The 15610-nt window shown below is 67.7% G+C and overlaps 1 protein-coding gene across 2 annotated transcripts; it reads left to right on the plus strand.

Moving 5' to 3' along the window:
* The first annotated feature begins 6 nt into the window (after positions 1 to 6).
* On the plus strand, positions 7 to 15601 carry CD81 (CD81 molecule). 2 transcript variants are annotated; one of them, XM_059398765.1, is made up of 8 exons: positions 7 to 89; positions 9857 to 9971; positions 12844 to 12941; positions 13602 to 13676; positions 14036 to 14140; positions 14442 to 14543; positions 14884 to 14970; positions 15053 to 15601. In XM_059398765.1, exons 1-8 carry the CDS (start codon positions 24 to 26, stop codon positions 15113 to 15115), a joined length of 711 nt encoding a protein of 236 aa, XP_059254748.1. In that variant the 5' UTR covers positions 7 to 23; the 3' UTR covers positions 15116 to 15601. The 2 variants fall into 2 exon arrangements, with proteins under 2 accessions (XP_059254748.1, XP_059254756.1); XM_059398773.1 differs by lacking the exon at positions 7 to 89 and adding an exon at positions 9438 to 9498.
* The last annotated feature ends 9 nt before the right edge of the window (positions 15602 to 15610 follow it).

Genomic DNA, 15610 nt, shown 5'->3' on the forward strand with positions numbered 1-15610 from the left:
AGGCCGCTCGCCGCCGCGCCGCCATGGGGGTGGAGGGCTGCACCAAGTGCATCAAGTACCTGCTCTTCGTCTTCAATTTCGTCTTCTGGGTGAGCCCCGCTGGGCGGGGGCGGGTGGGGGCGCCCCGAGCCCCGCAGGCCGCGCGTCCCGCTAGGCCCCGCGCAGGGGGCGCAGCCAGGCCGCCAAGTTGCGGGGCCACCTGTGGGCGCCGGGCGCGGACGGGGGTCCTGGGCCGGCAGCCGGGGGGGGGGGGGGGGCTGGCGGGGGGGGGGGGGGGGCTGCGAGACGGGGCCCGCGGGGCCTCTGCGCGGCCGGGCCGGGGCGTCTGGGGGCCTCGGGGCTGTGCCCGCCGGGGGACGGCGGTCGGCGTGGCGGGTGCGGGCTGCGACCCGCGGGCCGCGGTGTCAGGGACCACCCAGCTTCGCGGCCGCCGAGGGGGCTCGGGGGCGGGGCTCCCAGCGTCCCGCCCCCATGAGCTCATCGGGGCCGCCGCCCCTGGATGGGCCGCGGGGCGGGGGGCGGGGGGCGCGCGCTCGGTCCGAGTCTCTGGAACCGTCTGCCCCGGGCTTGGCCCGGCCCCGCCCAGCCCCGCGTGCCGCCGCCGCCCCCGGGGGTGGCGGTGAGGGTCCCGGCCGGGTCGGCACCCGCACGAGAAGCGCCTCAGCCCCTCGTGGCCTGCGTGCGGAGCGCCCGGCCGCGCTCTGTGGGGCCGGCCCCCTCCGCTCTCAGCCAGTCCGAGCTTGCGGTCCCCGCTCGCTCAGGAGGCTGCGGAGGCTTTGAGGGAAGTGGGACTGGGGCGGCCGTTCCGGGCCGGCCCAGGGCAGGGGGGGGCCCTGAGGACCCGAGCGTCTCTGAGCTCCTCTGGGGCCTGGGTCCCATGGATGCCCAGGTCTGGGCATAGGTGTGGGCTTGGCCATTCGCCTTGGAGGGAGGTGCCCGCAGGATGGTCGTCTAGGGGTGCACGAGGGTCTCCGGCTCCAGGCTGCCGACTTGCAAGTTGCGTTTTCCTGGCCTGGGTGGTAACTGCTGGCCAGTGACCACTGGTGCTTTGGCTTTGTTTCTGTTTCCTGCCTGTGTTGGAGTTGGGGAGGGGCCCGGAGTGGGTGCAGGAACCCTCCTCCTGGCCCGGCCCTGCTTCCGCTTGGCCAGTCCCCTGGGCAGTGCCTGGGAGCCCTCCTGGACCCCTCTGCTGCCCCAGGCCGCTCACCCCTTCTCAGGAAGGACCATGACCACATCTGGCCGACAGCGTAGTTCCCCAGTAGACTCGGGAGAGTAAACTTTTGAACGGTCCCCTGAGCAAGAGCAAGTCCCCTGAGCAGACTGGGCGCATCTGTTTCCCATCTGGACAGCGGAGGGTCCCAGCAGGGAAGACCCCAGTGCGGGTGTCGGGGCAGTGAGGTGTTTGGGGTGGGGAGGACAGAGACCGGACCGAGCTCTAGCCAGGGGTGGAATGGAGGGGTCATACCCCACCTGGGTGGGGAGGACAGATTGGGGGCCCGCTGTGGCCACTGACCTCTGCCTGGGAAGTGGGGAGCAGTGGGGCTGTCTGGAAGGGCCAGGACTGGCCTGAACCACCCCCTTTGCCGGAGCAGTGTTCAGTGTTCTTTTAGTGTTTGCCTGCTGTGGTCTGGGCCTGTAGGGGGTCGGGGGGACACCCAGAGGCCCTTCTGCTGGCCTCTGAGCAGAGCCTGGATGTGGGGTGAGGCCCTGACCAGGAGGTGGAGGGCGTCTCGCGGATTGTTGTCCTCAGGCGGAGTGTCCTTGCTGGGTAGGTCCCTCCCCGCTGCCCAGCCTGGGAGGTCTCCAGGGCAGACCCCCGCTCACCCCCCAGCTCCGCCTGGGTGAGCCTGGTGGTTCCCCAGGCAGCTGGGGTGGAGGCCTGACCCATCCCCAGGGGCTGCTCTTTTTTGAAGCTTAAGGCAACGTTTCCAGGCCTCTCCCCACCAGGCCACCCAGCTGGGCATTGAGAACTGTGGCCCCACACACCCCTGCTGTGGGGCTGAGCAGGGTGGGGCCCGGGGCCACCAGGCTGGCAGGGCCCCTCTCTGCCCCCTGTCCCGGCGTCCAGCCTCACCTGGTGGGTTCGGGACTGTGGAGCGCTCACCCCGCTGCTCGAGTCGGGTCCTGGGCCTTGGCATCCAGCCCCTGAGGTGATGTCCTCCACATCCTATCCCCAGGGCCTGCGACTAGCTCACACCCTGAGGGTGGAAGTCAGGAAACGGCTGTAGGGCCCAGATGGCCAGCAGGAAGACTGCCCGCCTTGGCCGGCATGGGCAGCGCCCTGGGGAAGGGGCTCCGCCGGTGCTGGGTGACTCTGGCTGGCCAGGCTCCCTGCCCGCAGTGCAGGTGTGGGTGCTGAAGGGGAGCTGGGAGACACTGACAGGGGGTGTCTGACCGCATCGGGGCCCTTTCCAAGTTCCGCTGTAGGAGTGGAAAGGCTCCCACCTGGGAGCAGGCCTCGGAGGCGGTCCAGCCGGCTTCTCCAGGAAGGAGCCCGCTCACCCCACACGCTCACAGGCCTGTCTCTCTCCTCCATGAGCCAGGACATCGGGGCCCCAGGCGGTGTGCCCCCAGTATGCCTTCGGGGTTCCCTGGCCCTGCAGGCATCCAGCCGTGAGGCAGGGACAGGAGCGGGGGCACCAGCAGCAGCCCCGGCCGAGCCTGGCGCAGACGCCCTGCCCTGCAGGGAGTGGAAATCCTCCCGGTGCTGGTGGGACCCGGAGCTTCCTGGCAGAGGCCGCTGGTACTCCAGGCTCCTGCTTGCAGCCGGGCATTTCAGGAAGAGCAGAGGCTCCCCTCCCCGTGACCTGGGGCAGGAAGCTGGCACGCGTGAGCCCCGCGCGCTTTCCTCATCTGTGAAGTGGGTACGGTCCCAGGCCTGTCCTTGGAGGCCGGCCAGAGAGAGCAGGGCGTCCCGGGCTGGCCCCTTCTCCAGCCTAATGCCTTCAGTGGCTGCTGTCCAGAGGTGGGGCGGGCACACGAGGCTGGGAACAGGGCTGATGAGAAGCCTCGCTAACTGGCATTTAATTCTCGCTTCCAGACAGCACATGACTGTCTGTCACTTAGCGGTTCTGTCGCCTTCCTTCCCGGAGAGGGGATGTGAGACCCTGGCAGGCTCTGGGTGGGGGTGGGGATTTCCTGTGCCGGTGTTAGGGGTGGGGGAGTGGACGGACTGAGTGGCAGCGCTTTGGGGGAAACTGGCCATTGGCCTGGGACAAGAAGAGGAAGTGTGTGGTCTGTCCCCGGGACAGACGTTGTCTCCCACCCCCCACCGCGAGGATGTCCAGGTACCAAGAGGCCTGGGACCCTGGTGGGTGCTGCTCCAAGGCTGCCTCCCCACCCCCCCACCCCCGGCCACAAGGTGCCCACCCCCCCACCAGCTCAGGTCTGCCTCCAGAAGTTGAGTTCATCCCCAATCCCTAGCTCATTCCGGGAGTCCGGTCAGGGAAAGGGACCCAGAAACCCACCCTCCCAAATCACGGGCCCTGTGGCTTCACTTCAGCGCCTGAAAGCCGGAGAGGCCGAGAGCCGGGTCATCAGATCAATACGGCAAAGTCCAGGCACCCATGGGAGGAGCTGACGATCGCCTCTGCGCTGGCCCAGTGTTTCGGGGTGGGGATGGGGCAGAGGCACAGGGGTTCTGCCTCTGGCCCTGGCACCCCAGAGCCCAGCTCAGGGCATGCCGTGAGGGCTGGGTGGTTTTCACCCCTGGAGCTGCCCGGGGGCCGTGTGCCTTGTCCTTGACCGAGAACCAGGCTCGTCTGGACCTGGCCCTCAGGACCCTTCTCCCGAGTTGTTTTCCATTTGTCCTGCAGAATGTGGTTTGACCCAGCATGCTTCCAGAAACCTCTAGACTTCAGTGCCTGCCCCGCCCCCGGCCCCAAAGCACACAGAGTTTCTACTCTGGGGCCTGGCCTAAGCCCCTCCCGATGGCCGAGCAAGTGTTGACTCACAAGACCACCTGGGGGCTTCCAGTGCAGTCCGGGATGCTAAGGGAGTGCCCATGGGCAGGCAGGAGCCATGCCCCGCACTAGCTGAGGATTTCCCTTGCTAAGCCGGCTGCCTGGGGCCACCTCTCCAGGCATTAGGTGGGAGCTGGCCGGAGGGAGGGGCTTAGGAAGTGGGGTTGGGCCCGTCAGTTCTTCTCCTCGGTGGTGAGGGTGCTCTGGGCAGAGGGGGCTGGGAGCCACAGAGGAGGGGGTACCTGGGGCCCGGGAGCTCCACCAGGGCCTGGGAGTTCGTGCTCCCTTGTCCGTTTCTAACTTTGGAAGTTAGTGCTGCCCCACCTGCCTACGGGGACTGGGTACCATGGTCATTGTCCAGGAGGTGGAAGACAGGAAGTCAGGGCCGCCCGCCCTGCAGACTCTCCGGCTGGGTGACCCACGCCCAGGTCGGCCCAGGTCATAGTTGGGTTGGCCCCAGTGCCTCAGGGGGAATGTCGAGCAGCTCCCTGTCACCTGTCTTCCCCGAGCCGTCCTCTCTGGGTGGGCGCTGAGCTCGGTTCCGCGCCGCCGTGAGGACTGCCCATCTTCCTGCGTGTCCGGTCCTGGGCTGGGAGGCTGAGCCCAGGAGCTCAGTGCCCTTGGTCTTGGGGGGCAGGGGTGGGGGCTTCCAAGAGGCAGCGGGTTTGTCCCAGCCTGCGCTCTCGGGGGGTCGCACTGTCTCACACAGCTGTGGCTCTGCTTGGGTGAAGGGCCCGTGCGGCTCCTAGCCCAGGGCTTGGCCGCCGCCCTTTCACTCGGTCTCAAGGCGATAAGACCTTCAGGTCCCCCGAGGTAGCACTCCCCGGGCCAGCGAGGCCCTGGGCTGGAGCTGTCCCCTCAGCCTCCAGCTGGAGCGGTAGGAGGCTGAGGTCCCCAAGTGACCACACGAGGAGGTCTTTCTGCTGCTTCACGGCCTGGAGGGGCTGCAGGGCTGGGGCTCTCCTGGGACAGGGATCAGGCCACCCTGACCTGCCTTGGGAGACCTCCCCTGCTCTCAGGTCCCCTTCCTGCGCCTGCCCGCCTCCTGTCTCCCTCTGCAGTCGGTGCCCGGCCCGCCTAGCTCCTCCTGGTCAGAGGCACAGTCGGTGCCCGGCCCGCACAGCTCCTCCTGGTCAGAGGCACAGTCGGTGCCCGGCCCGCCTAGCTCCTCCTGGTCCTGCCGCAGCCCGTCCTGGGCCCGTCTCAGTCGGGAGGCTCCTCCCTGGAGGGGCGGAGGGGGCAGAAGGACTCCCGGCTCTGGGGGGGTCGGGTCGGTTTGGGGCCAGGGAGCAGGGCACTTCCTGGCTTCACTACCCAGGTATTGGGTGGTGGGGTTGGGTCTCTGATGTGCCCCTAGAGGAGATGGGGTGGGGCGGGGGCCTGCGCTCACCTCTTGGTGGGAAGTGGCTGCCGCAGCCCCCAGCTAGTGCGACCAGGAGAGCCTGGGTCACGAACCCCTTGCTCCCTTCTCCTAGGTGCCAGGCCAGGGGGCTTCCTGAGGTCCGGCGGCCTGCAGCCGGCTCCGCTTCTGGCCGAGCTGGGGGTCCCTGCTCTTCCCGCCACACTTCCGACCCTGGGCTGCTCCTGGAGGCCCCCCGCCGGGAAGGCCCGAGGTGGGCCTGCGGCACCCAGGGAAGCGTCTGGCCCTGTCCCTGGTGGTGGGGTCAGTCTGCGGGAAACCAGGACTCCCACCCAGCCCAAGGGGTGGTGCCAGGACCTCCTCCTTCCCCCTCGGACCTTCCACAACCGGCGGCGGAGCATCTGTGCTGTACCTCTTCCCTCTGACTTAGATCCCTGTCCCTGAGGGCGTTTCCGGCCCCACTTCCTGCCTCTTCACTGCCCTGCTTGGGGCGGGGGGCGGTCTCCAGGCCTCCAGGACCCCCCAGGCGCCCAGCCAAGAACGCTTCCTGGTGCGTTCTCCCTCAAGCCTGTGCACCCGTGGAGGTGGGGGGTTGGGGAGCAGAGCTGGGGTGGAGTGAGGCGCCCTATCCCACCACCCTTGGGCTGGAGCTCCCCCCCACACACTCCTGCCCCTGGGCGGCCAGCACGCTGGGAGGCCTGTGTGGGTGGGGCTGGGGGCAAGCGCTCCGGGTGCCTGGGGCCCGGCCGGGGTGGGGGGGGCATAGCAGCGCCAGGCCTGCCCGGGCAGCACCCGTCGCCTCTTGCTCCCTTTCAGCCACTTCTTGGAAACGCCAGGCGGGCGGGCAGGAGCCCAGCTTGGCAGCCCCTCCTGTTCCAGCTGACGCCTTTAGTTACTAATTCTCAGAACCGAAGAAAGAAACAGAAACGGAATCTTTCACAGTGTCCTGAACCCGCCACAGCGTGTCCGCTGTGGCACCTTCCCCTGTGGCCCAGCCAACCGCCGCCCTTCCCGGCAGGGCCCCTTGTGGGGCAGGGCCCCCGGGGCAGGAGCAGGGGGCAGCCCTGCAGAGGCGGCCCTGTGCAGGGGTGGGGGGGTTGCGGGGTGGGGACATCTGCTGCTCCCAGCACTGATGCTTGCAGCCACGTGGCCCTGCGGCAGGGACCTTAGCTGAGATGACCTTGTGACCCCGAGAGGCAGGGGCACCCTTGGCCGCCGCGCCCTGGGCCCCACCCTGCACCGGCCCGCCTGCTCTCCCTGCACGCTGACCTCTGCTGGGAAGCGCACGTCCGGGCTCCGCAGTTCTCCACTCCCTTCTCTGACCCTAAAACCTCGATTCCGTCGGCAAAACGTCAGCACGATATTTCCAGATGCTTCTGCGGGCCCTGGGAAGCCCACTTCTCCGGGGACCTGGCTGGCCCCAGGACAGCAGCCGGGATCTTTGGGGGCCCGGATGAAGTTGCTTAGAAGTTCAGACATTGAGGGGCGCCTGGGTGGTTCAGTGGGTTAAGCCTCTACCTTCAGCTCAGGTCATGATCTCAGGGTCCTGGGATCGAGCCCCACATCGGGCTCTCTGCTCGGCGGGAGCCTGTTTCCTTCTCTCTCTCTCCCTGCCTCTCTGCCTAGTTGTGATTTCTCTCTCTGTCAGATAGATAAAATCTTTAAAAAAAAAAAAAGTTCAGACGTTGGGGTCCAAGTGGGGAGTTGGCGGTGTGACTTCGGTGTCGGTAGAACCCTGTGAAACAATCGTGGCATCATGACCGTGGACATGTCCAGCAGCCCCAGAAGCGCCCGGGGGCTCGTGTTTGTCCCCCATCCCCGGGCTGCCGGTGGCCTGTGTTCTGTTACTGCCGCAACTTGCACTTCTGACACTTCTGTAGAAAGGGAACTTCTTTCCGGTCTGGTGGCTGTCCCCCAGCGTGGTTGTCAGCTGAGAACATTTTGTGTTGCTGCCGGGACCCACCAGTTCTTGTTCCCCCGCCTGGGAGCCGGACACGCGGGTCGGTCCCAGGTTAGGGCTGGGGATGCCAGGGACCGCCAGGGCCCACGTCATGGTGTGGACATGCACATTTGCATCCCTGGGTGGACACGCCGGGCGGCAGGTGCAGGCCGAGCTCGGAAGCGCACTGACCCCAGCTCCTCCCACGTTCCCGCCGGGGCGCGAGCGGGGGCCAGGAGCCTTGCCTTCCCTGCGGAGGGCTTTCCCCCCGCTCTGGGTCGGGGTGCTGTGTTTGTCCCTCCCTCCCTGGCAGTCTGCCCCCTGCCACGTGGGTTTCCTCATCAGGGAACGGGATGGACCTCGCCATTGCTACATTCACCTGGCCCCACTCCGGGGGTCTGTGCGGGGCCTGGAGTGACTGGGGCCCCGGCATGCAGGGGGCACGTCCACACTGAGCCCTCCCCAGCCCTGAACGCAGCAGCAGCTTCCCTTTACCCCTCAGGGCTGCGGGTCTAGGGTCCGCGGGGGAGTCAGAGGCCACCCCGCCTGCCCCTACCAAAGCACCCAGGTGGCGACCAGGGAGGGGAGTCAGCACTGTTCGCCCCGCACTTCTGTTAGGACCATGCACCCCAAGACACCTGTCTCCCCGGCTGCTGGGGTGAAGGGGCTGCGTGGGGAACACGGGAGAGGTCCCAGCAGGCCAGGGGCCACGCGCCCCTCCACACTCCGCCCCCTCCGCCGAAGGGGAGGCTTCTCGGGGCTTGTGGCCAGGGCGCCAGGACTGCAGAGGACCACAGCGGGAGGCCTGGGACAGGGGCTTCCCCGCCCCTCCCCCTCCGCCCGGGACATCTCACAAAGGCCGCTCTGGGCCACAGTTTCAAAAGAGAACAAGTGACGGTTTCAAGCCCGAGTTACCACGGCAACCCTCAGCCTCGACACCGCCTCCCTGGGAGCCCCAGATGGCAGCCACCTCAGCAGGAGCCGGGGACTCTGGGGTGCCCGCCCTGCCCCGCCGTCCCATGGGCCCCCTGGCCATCTCCCGTGGCTGGCAGGTGCCACCGAGAGGCGCAGGATGCTGGGAGTCCGGGCCTCCGCCCTTGGAGGTCTCCGCGGTGGCCAGAGGGTCGAGGGAGGGGACCCTGGTGGTCCTCCCCACCCACACTCGAGGAGAGGCAGAGCCTCCGAGCCTAGCCTGCCCCCACCAGACCTGGAATCCTGGGAGAAGGGGGCTGAGAAGCGGAAACCCCGGGCTAGCTGGGGGGCAGCCTCACCTTGGGGGCGTGGGCCCTGCCAGCCAGACTGTGAGCCAGGCCAGGTGGAAGGGCCTGGGAAGCAGTGGGAGTTTCCGTGGGACATGCCGCGGGGCCGGGGCCCGGAGTCACATGCACGTCACCAGCCACCGTGTCGGGGGTCTGCTCCCCAGCAGGGGCCTCGGGCAGGTGCTGGTCTGGCCAGGTGGTTTTCTGGGCTGGGGGGGTCTCCTCCCTTTAGGATGTGGAGCTCCAGGCCTGTGTTTGGGGGTCAGTGTCTGCTGCGGCCTGGGGAAGGCTCCGTTGCCAGCGCCCGGATGGTGGGAGGAGGAAGCGAGGGACCGTGGCTGCGCAGCGAGGCCCTCGGACCCGCACCGCGGTGGTAGCTCTGGGAGCACCCTCTGGTCTGTGGGGCGGCTGGGGCTGGGCCGGCCTGAGGACAGAGGCTGGGGCCCGAGAGTGGCGCGCCACGGCCTGTGTCGGTGAGATGCTTATGTGTAGTCCAGGCCCGGCGTGGTCTGGGCTCCCCTTCAGCAGCGCCGCACGCCCGCCCCCCGCACCCCCCGCCCCGGGCCCTGTGCTCGCAGGACGGTGAGTCTGTGAAAGGCCTCCCCAAGCCGGAAGTCTCTGTCCTCCGCTGGGCTCCAAGCAGAGCCCCCTTTCCTGCCCCTGCTGCCCAGGCAGCCCCTCCCTGGCCTCTCTGGGAGCCCAGCTTCCTTCCTCCCGCAGCGGCTTCCCTTCCCAGGCCCAGCGGTGGCAAGATTTCTCCCACACACGGCCCAGCCCCTGGCCCCATGGCTTCCTGGAGGCCTCGGCTGCCTCCGCTGGTCTGTCGTTCCCTCCACGGGCCACCGGGGCCCTGGTGGCATCAGATCCCCACCCCTCTCCTTCTCTTGGCAGCAAAGACTGGTCCCCTCCACGGGGTTCCCGGATGAGCTGGGGACGGCGGGGAGCACCGGCCTGGAGGAAGGCCCAGCGGTCCCTGGGGTACTTGGGGCTGGTGTGGGCTGTGGCCAGATTCAGGAAATAAAAATACGGGGCCTCCAACCAAATGTGCGCTTTGGCTGGAAAAACGAATGCTGTCTCGACGTGAGCGTGCCGGTCCCGGCCTGGGGATGTCGCTCCAATGCCCGTCTCAGGGGCCGGGTCCCAGCAGCGGGCGTGTGGAGCCGGCAGCCTGGACCCCAGCGGTGCCTGGGAGCGCCACCTGGAGAGGGACGCCCTGAGCCCGCGGGCGGGTGGAGGCGAGGGGCCAGCCCCCGCACCTTGGGCGTCCGGTGTGGCTCGGCCCACACTCACCCCTGTGGTGCTCTGGGCAAGTGACCATGTCCCCTTTTTTCCCCAGCTGGCCGGAGGCGTGATCCTGGGTGTGGCTCTGTGGCTGCGCCACGACCCACAGACCACCAACCTCCTCTACCTGGAGCTGGGAGACAGGCCTGCACCCAACACCTTCTACGTAGGTGAGTGCACCTGGCTGGCTCTGGGTTTGGGGGCCCGCGGGAGCGACCTGTCAAGATGTCTGATCACAACTGCTACAGCGAGGCGGTCAGGGAGGACTTCCAGGAGGAAGCAGGGCACGGGCCAGGCCAGCAATGCTCGCTGGGCTGCTGGGCGGCCGAGGCCTGCCAGGAAGGGCTCTCTGGGCGAGAGGGCGAGAGTGTAGGCAGAGTGAGCCCGCCCAGGGCCCTTGCGGTCCGTGGTTCCATGGGGGTCCCCTGCCTGGCTGGCGGGGGGAGCGGGGGGTGCAGCAGCCAGGCTCCCAGGCAGCACTAGGACAGCACGGGGTTTGTGGGCTGTTGAGACCCCACCAGATGGCTCCTGGGGGCCAACTGGGGGCTGGAGGCCACTGGGTGGGGGCAGGGGAGCCGCGTCTCCTGGTGGGTATTTCAGGGAGGCTTGCAGGGAAGGGGTGGGGCTGGATGCCTGCCTGGGCCGGGGACTGGCCGAGGCAGCTGGAGCAGGGGGGAGGGAGACTCCCGGGCCCCAGGGTGAGGCAGGGGCCAGCGGGACTCAGGCCGCCCCCAGCCACACCTTGCTGCCTTATTAGGCCGCCTGCCTCCCAGGCACCAGCTGGGCCCCTCAGGGGATCGCGCCCCCACCCCTGCCCCACCCTGTCCTGCAGAGCCTCCCTTGGTCCCCGGCCAGCAGGAGGCAGGGCCTGGCCCTCCTGGGGCTCTGGAAGCCTTGTTTCTGTCCTTTAAAGGAAGGGCCTGGTCTGGCCTCTCAGGTCCCCACAGGCCCGGCAGTGGGGCGGGAAGTGTGTGTGGGCCGTTCGGGTTCGGGGCTCCATGTTAGGGCCAGCGGCCGCCCTACTGTGTGCGGCCCAGCAGGGGGCTGGGTTCTTCCCAGCTGCTGTTCAGGGGAGGGGGCACGCGCTGCTCGCTTGGTCACTGAAGCAGGGATGGCCCAGGGTCCCCTGGGGCCACAAAGGGGATGTGTGTCCTCCCCTGCCTGTGCTCCTCCCGGAGCTGCTGGGGGGAGGGGTCTGACGGGAGCACTGACAGGGTGCCTCTCCTCCCTGGAGACAGAAGCCTGCTGCTCTGGACACGGACTCCCAGGGCCGGCTGCCCCTGGAGGGGGTCCCAAGCCTCCCCTCTCCAGATCCACAGGCTCCCCCGGGCTGTGAGCCTCCTCGAAGATTTGAGTCTCTTGAGGAGAGCCCCCCCCCCCCCCCACTGCCTGTTACAAAGGCACCCCTGAGAACCGTCACCCAGGGTCTGCCAGGGGCCAGGCACCCTCAGGAGCAACGTGGTCAGCTTTGCTTATGTGTCCGAGGGCAAGGAAGGGCCTCCAGACCCATCAGAGCTGTTTGTCTCCTGCAGACCTCCTCCCAGGGTCCCCCTCCCCTTCCGCAGGGGTTCCAGCCTGCAACATCCTGTCTGGGGTGCTTCTCCAGGATCTGGGGTGCCGTGGGTGTAGGCAGGTGATTTGGGAAGGGGCCCCCAACCCACCTCATGGCCGGAGCAGCTCCTGCTCTCACAGTCTCACAGTCCGCTGTCTGGTCCAGTACGGTAAAGGAGCTAAAGGCCCCCTTGGTCCAGTGCAGGACTGGGCTGGGAGGGCTCAGGAACCCTGAGAATGGGCTGGGCACACAGAGATCCACTGCTTCTGCTCTGGGCCTTACCGGGAGGAGGGAGGCTGTAGGGCTGTGCCCGGACTCCAGGAAGGATGTGGTTCTATACGAGAGGCTTGTAGGGGGCAACACAGGCACTGTCCCACCAGCCTGTCCCTCACAGGTGCCACATTGGGCTGTCACTGTGGGGCCTAATCCTGGTTTGCAGGGGCCCCCACGTGCCTCTTCTGGCACTTGGTGGGGAGCTGCCGTTGGGGAAGCAGCTTCAGCCACTGGACTGCTTGGCAGGCCTGCCCAGGGACCTGGGCTTCTGCAGCAACCCCCACGGGCTGCCGAGTCCCTCCCACCAGAGACGGGCCTTCTGGATCCGCCCGAGGCAGGCTGGGCCTGCCAGAGAGGCGGGGGAGCAGATGTAGGCCCTGACAAGGGCTCTTTGTCCAAGGCTGGTAGGGGTGGGGCGGGGGGGCAGGTTAGGGGGCTTCCTCAGCATCCAGGACAACACTGCAGGGCCCAGTGGGTCCCCGACTGCGCCTGTTGGAACCAGACCTGTCTGTGTGGGCCATGGGCCCTGAGAAGGGCAGTGCTGCCAGGCCAGAGGCACCCCCTACCCTGTCCTGGCCCTTCCTGCATCCCCAGGAGCCCGTGCCCAGCACATGGGCACTCCCACGTGCTGACCCAGAAATCTCCCTCCCACACTACACGCCATCCTCGGCAGACCAGGTCGCCCCAGCTGCCAGGCCACTTCCGCCGGCAGGCTCCTGTCCTCCTGAAGCCAGCTCGGGCCCACTCCTCCAGCCCAGGGAGCCACATGGAGCTGCTGGATCTGACCCCCTGCCCGGGCACAGTGGGCCTGGCCCTGTGCACCAGGAGCGCGTGGTCCTCTGTGGCCCCCGCTGAGTCCCAGAGACTTCAGGGACCAGAGAGGGTGCAGGCCGTGTGTGGCCTCAGCGGGGAGCGAGGCAGTGCACAGATCGCCAGGCAGGGCTCTCTGAGCATGCTGCTGTGCAGTCAGTCCTGGCCTGGTCCCCGGCGGCCCAGCTCCTGGGGTGTAGACCCACGGCGGGGTGGGGGGGGTGCAGGGCAGGGAGACATGGGAGGGGCACTCGCCCCGCGGCCAGGCCGAGGTGCCCTCGCTGCTCTTCAGGGCAGGGTGGCCCGAGCCCTGGGTGGAAGGTGTGCCCATGGCCAGGGAGGGGGGCTGGGACGGGCGGCCCTCGGGGACCTCGCGCTCTGAGAGTGTCTGTTGCTCCCCCACAAAGGCATCTACATCCTCATTGCCGTGGGTGCCGTGATGATGTTCGTCGGGTTTCTGGGCTGCTACGGGGCCATCCAGGAGTCCCAGTGCCTGCTGGGGACGGTAAGGCCCGGGGCCGGGCGGGGGCAGGAAGGGGGTGCAGAGGCAGAACCCAGAGTTCTGGAGGCTCCGTGTGTTTTGGTCAGATGGGCCCCTGCTTGGCGGTGTGGCCCGGGAGCGGGGACTCGCCGGGTGGCCTAGGGACCGTTCCTGGAATGACAGCCCTCTGGAGTCCCTGTGTGGCTCAGAAACCCCACCCTGTCCTATTACGGTGACGTGGTTCCTAACTTGTGGTTTTACAGTCGTTTTTCGTTTTTAATACAAAGGCCCAGAAGCAATGAGGGGCACGTCCCAGTTCCTCAGCAGCCTTAACGCAGAAGCGGGGGCCCGGCTAGCCCAGGAGGCATGGGCAGCGGGTGTTCGTGTCATGATGACCCCTTTCCCAGAGGGAGGAGTGGGGTGTGGACAGGGGTCACTCGGGGCCCAAAGCCCCCGGGGCCGGGCCCTGGCCTGTGGGGATGCTGAGAACCTCGGCAGGCCACTGCTGGGACCGAGTCTTAACCCCGACGCGGCTCGTCCCCGGGCGGGGCGGGGTAGGGGTGGGGGTTGATTGCCGGTCACTCGGGCGTCTGTCGCCTGCACACGGCCAGCCCTAAGCTGCCCCATGCCTGCCCTCATCCCGGTGTCTCTGCTCTCCCCTCGGGTCCTGCATGGCCTTCCCAGTTCTTCACCTGCCTCGTCATCCTCTTTGCCTGTGAAGTAGCTGCCGGCATCTGGGGCTTTGTCAACAAAGACCAGGTGAGCCTGCGGCCACAGCAGTGGGCCCGTCCCTGCCGGGCTAGGGTTGGGGAGGGCCTGCTGCTCAGGTTGTGGGGAATGGGTTGGGCCTACCTTGGATTGTGGGGTGCTCTTTGGGGCTGCCCGTGGGCCCTGCCTCATAGAAAGGCCCTGGAAGGCTTTCTGGAGGAGGTGCGAGTAGAAGGCGGGGCCACTTGTCTCCCAGCACCAGGCTGGGGGGGGGGGGGGGGGGGGGGGGCAACCAGGTCTACCCTGGGAACATCACCTTCTCAGGAGAGCCAGGAGAACATGTGCCCCCTCCCCCGGGATGGTCCCTGCGGTGGCTGTGACCTCACCCCTTCCGCACACCCCACCCCCAGATCGCCAAGGACGTGAAGCAGTTCTATGACCAGGCGTTGCAGCAGGCCGTGGTGGACGATGACGCCAACAACGCCAAGGCCGTGGTCAAGACCTTCCATGAGACGGTGCGGGAGGCGCTGCTGGGGGGTGGGGGACGGTCCTCTGGGGTAAGGCCCGGCTGGGGTGGAGCCTGGCCCAGCGCAGACCTCAGGGGCAGGAGGGGTGCTGTGACCTGGCAGGCTGCGGAGCTCTTTCTGGGGTGCCCCGGGGGGATTCTCAGGGACCCACCGGGAGCCAGGTGAGCCCATTAGGCCAGGGCGTCTCCCCAGGCCTCACCTTCCCCAGGCTGTGTGTCCCTGGCCATCTACCCACGGGTCGCCTGCACACAAGGGCGCAGGGCTAACCCGGGGGTCTTGGTCCCCGCAGCTCAACTGCTGTGGTTCCAGCACGCTGTCCGCGCTGACCACCTCCATGCTCAAGAACAACCTGTGTCCCTCGGGCAGCACCATCATCAGCAACTTCTTCAAGGTACACGGGGCCGGGCGGGTCCCAGGGTTCGCCAGGCTGCTTGGGGGCTCCGGGGGGTGCTGGCAGGTTGCGAGTCTCTGCCCGGCTCCCGGGCCAGCACCATCTGCCTGCGGCTCAGCAACCTGAGCGGAAGACCGCGCACCTGCCACGACCCACCCTGCGTCTGTTTTAAAACGGGGTGTGAGGTAATTGAACAGAGACCAGGCGCTGCTCACACCTCTTCGGAGGGGCCGAGCCTCCCCATGCTCTTTCCTCAACAAGACTGTGCTGTGGGACTGTGGGGGCCTGAGGGCCTGCGCCCCTGACCATCTGCTGGCTCTCCCCCCCACCCGCCATCCAGGAGGACTGCCACCAGAAGATCGATGACCTCTTCTCGGGGAAGCTATACCTCATCGGCATCGCGGCCATCGTGGTTGCTGTGATCATGGTGAGTGCACGGGCCGCGCATCTGCCCAGGGCACCCCCACAGGGCTGCGGGTGCTGACCGTCCCCCCCCACCCACCCCGCAGATCTTCGAGATGATCCTGAGTATGGTGCTGTGCTGCGGCATCCGGAACAGCTCCGTGTACTGAGCGGACGCAGCCGCTCGCGCTGCGGGGACAGGCCACCGGGGACCCTGCAGCGCCCCGGAGTGACCGGACGTTTCTGAGGAGGGCCGCCACCGCCCGTGTATATAACTTCTCCGGCATCACTCTGCTCCACTTATTAGCCTTTTTACTTCTGAGGTTTCGTTTTTGTCCTGAAGTTCCCCGTTTCCCTTCGGGGCTGAAGTCACCAATAGACGGCGTGTGAGCGGGCCTTGGGGACTGCGAGGCGGGGCCCCTGCTCCTGCGGCTGAGGGGCTCTGCCTGCTCCTGCAGGCCTCTCCTGGGGGCCCTGCGGCCCACCCGCCTGCCCCCGGGCTGCACGGCTCACGCCTTTTGTAACCCCGCTCCCCCCGCCGGTCCGAGCCGGTCGGAGCCGCCTCCGCCTTCAGCGCACCTGTCCTTTCTAACGCGCCGCCTGCCACTGTAATGACACCCCGAGCCGCTCAATAAAGGAGAACCCGGGCATGCTAACGGCGGTCC

The sequence above is a fragment of the Mustela nigripes genome, chromosome 1 (assembly GCF_022355385.1).
Source record: "Mustela nigripes isolate SB6536 chromosome 1, MUSNIG.SB6536, whole genome shotgun sequence".
NCBI classification, from domain to species: domain Eukaryota; kingdom Metazoa; phylum Chordata; class Mammalia; order Carnivora; family Mustelidae; genus Mustela; species Mustela nigripes.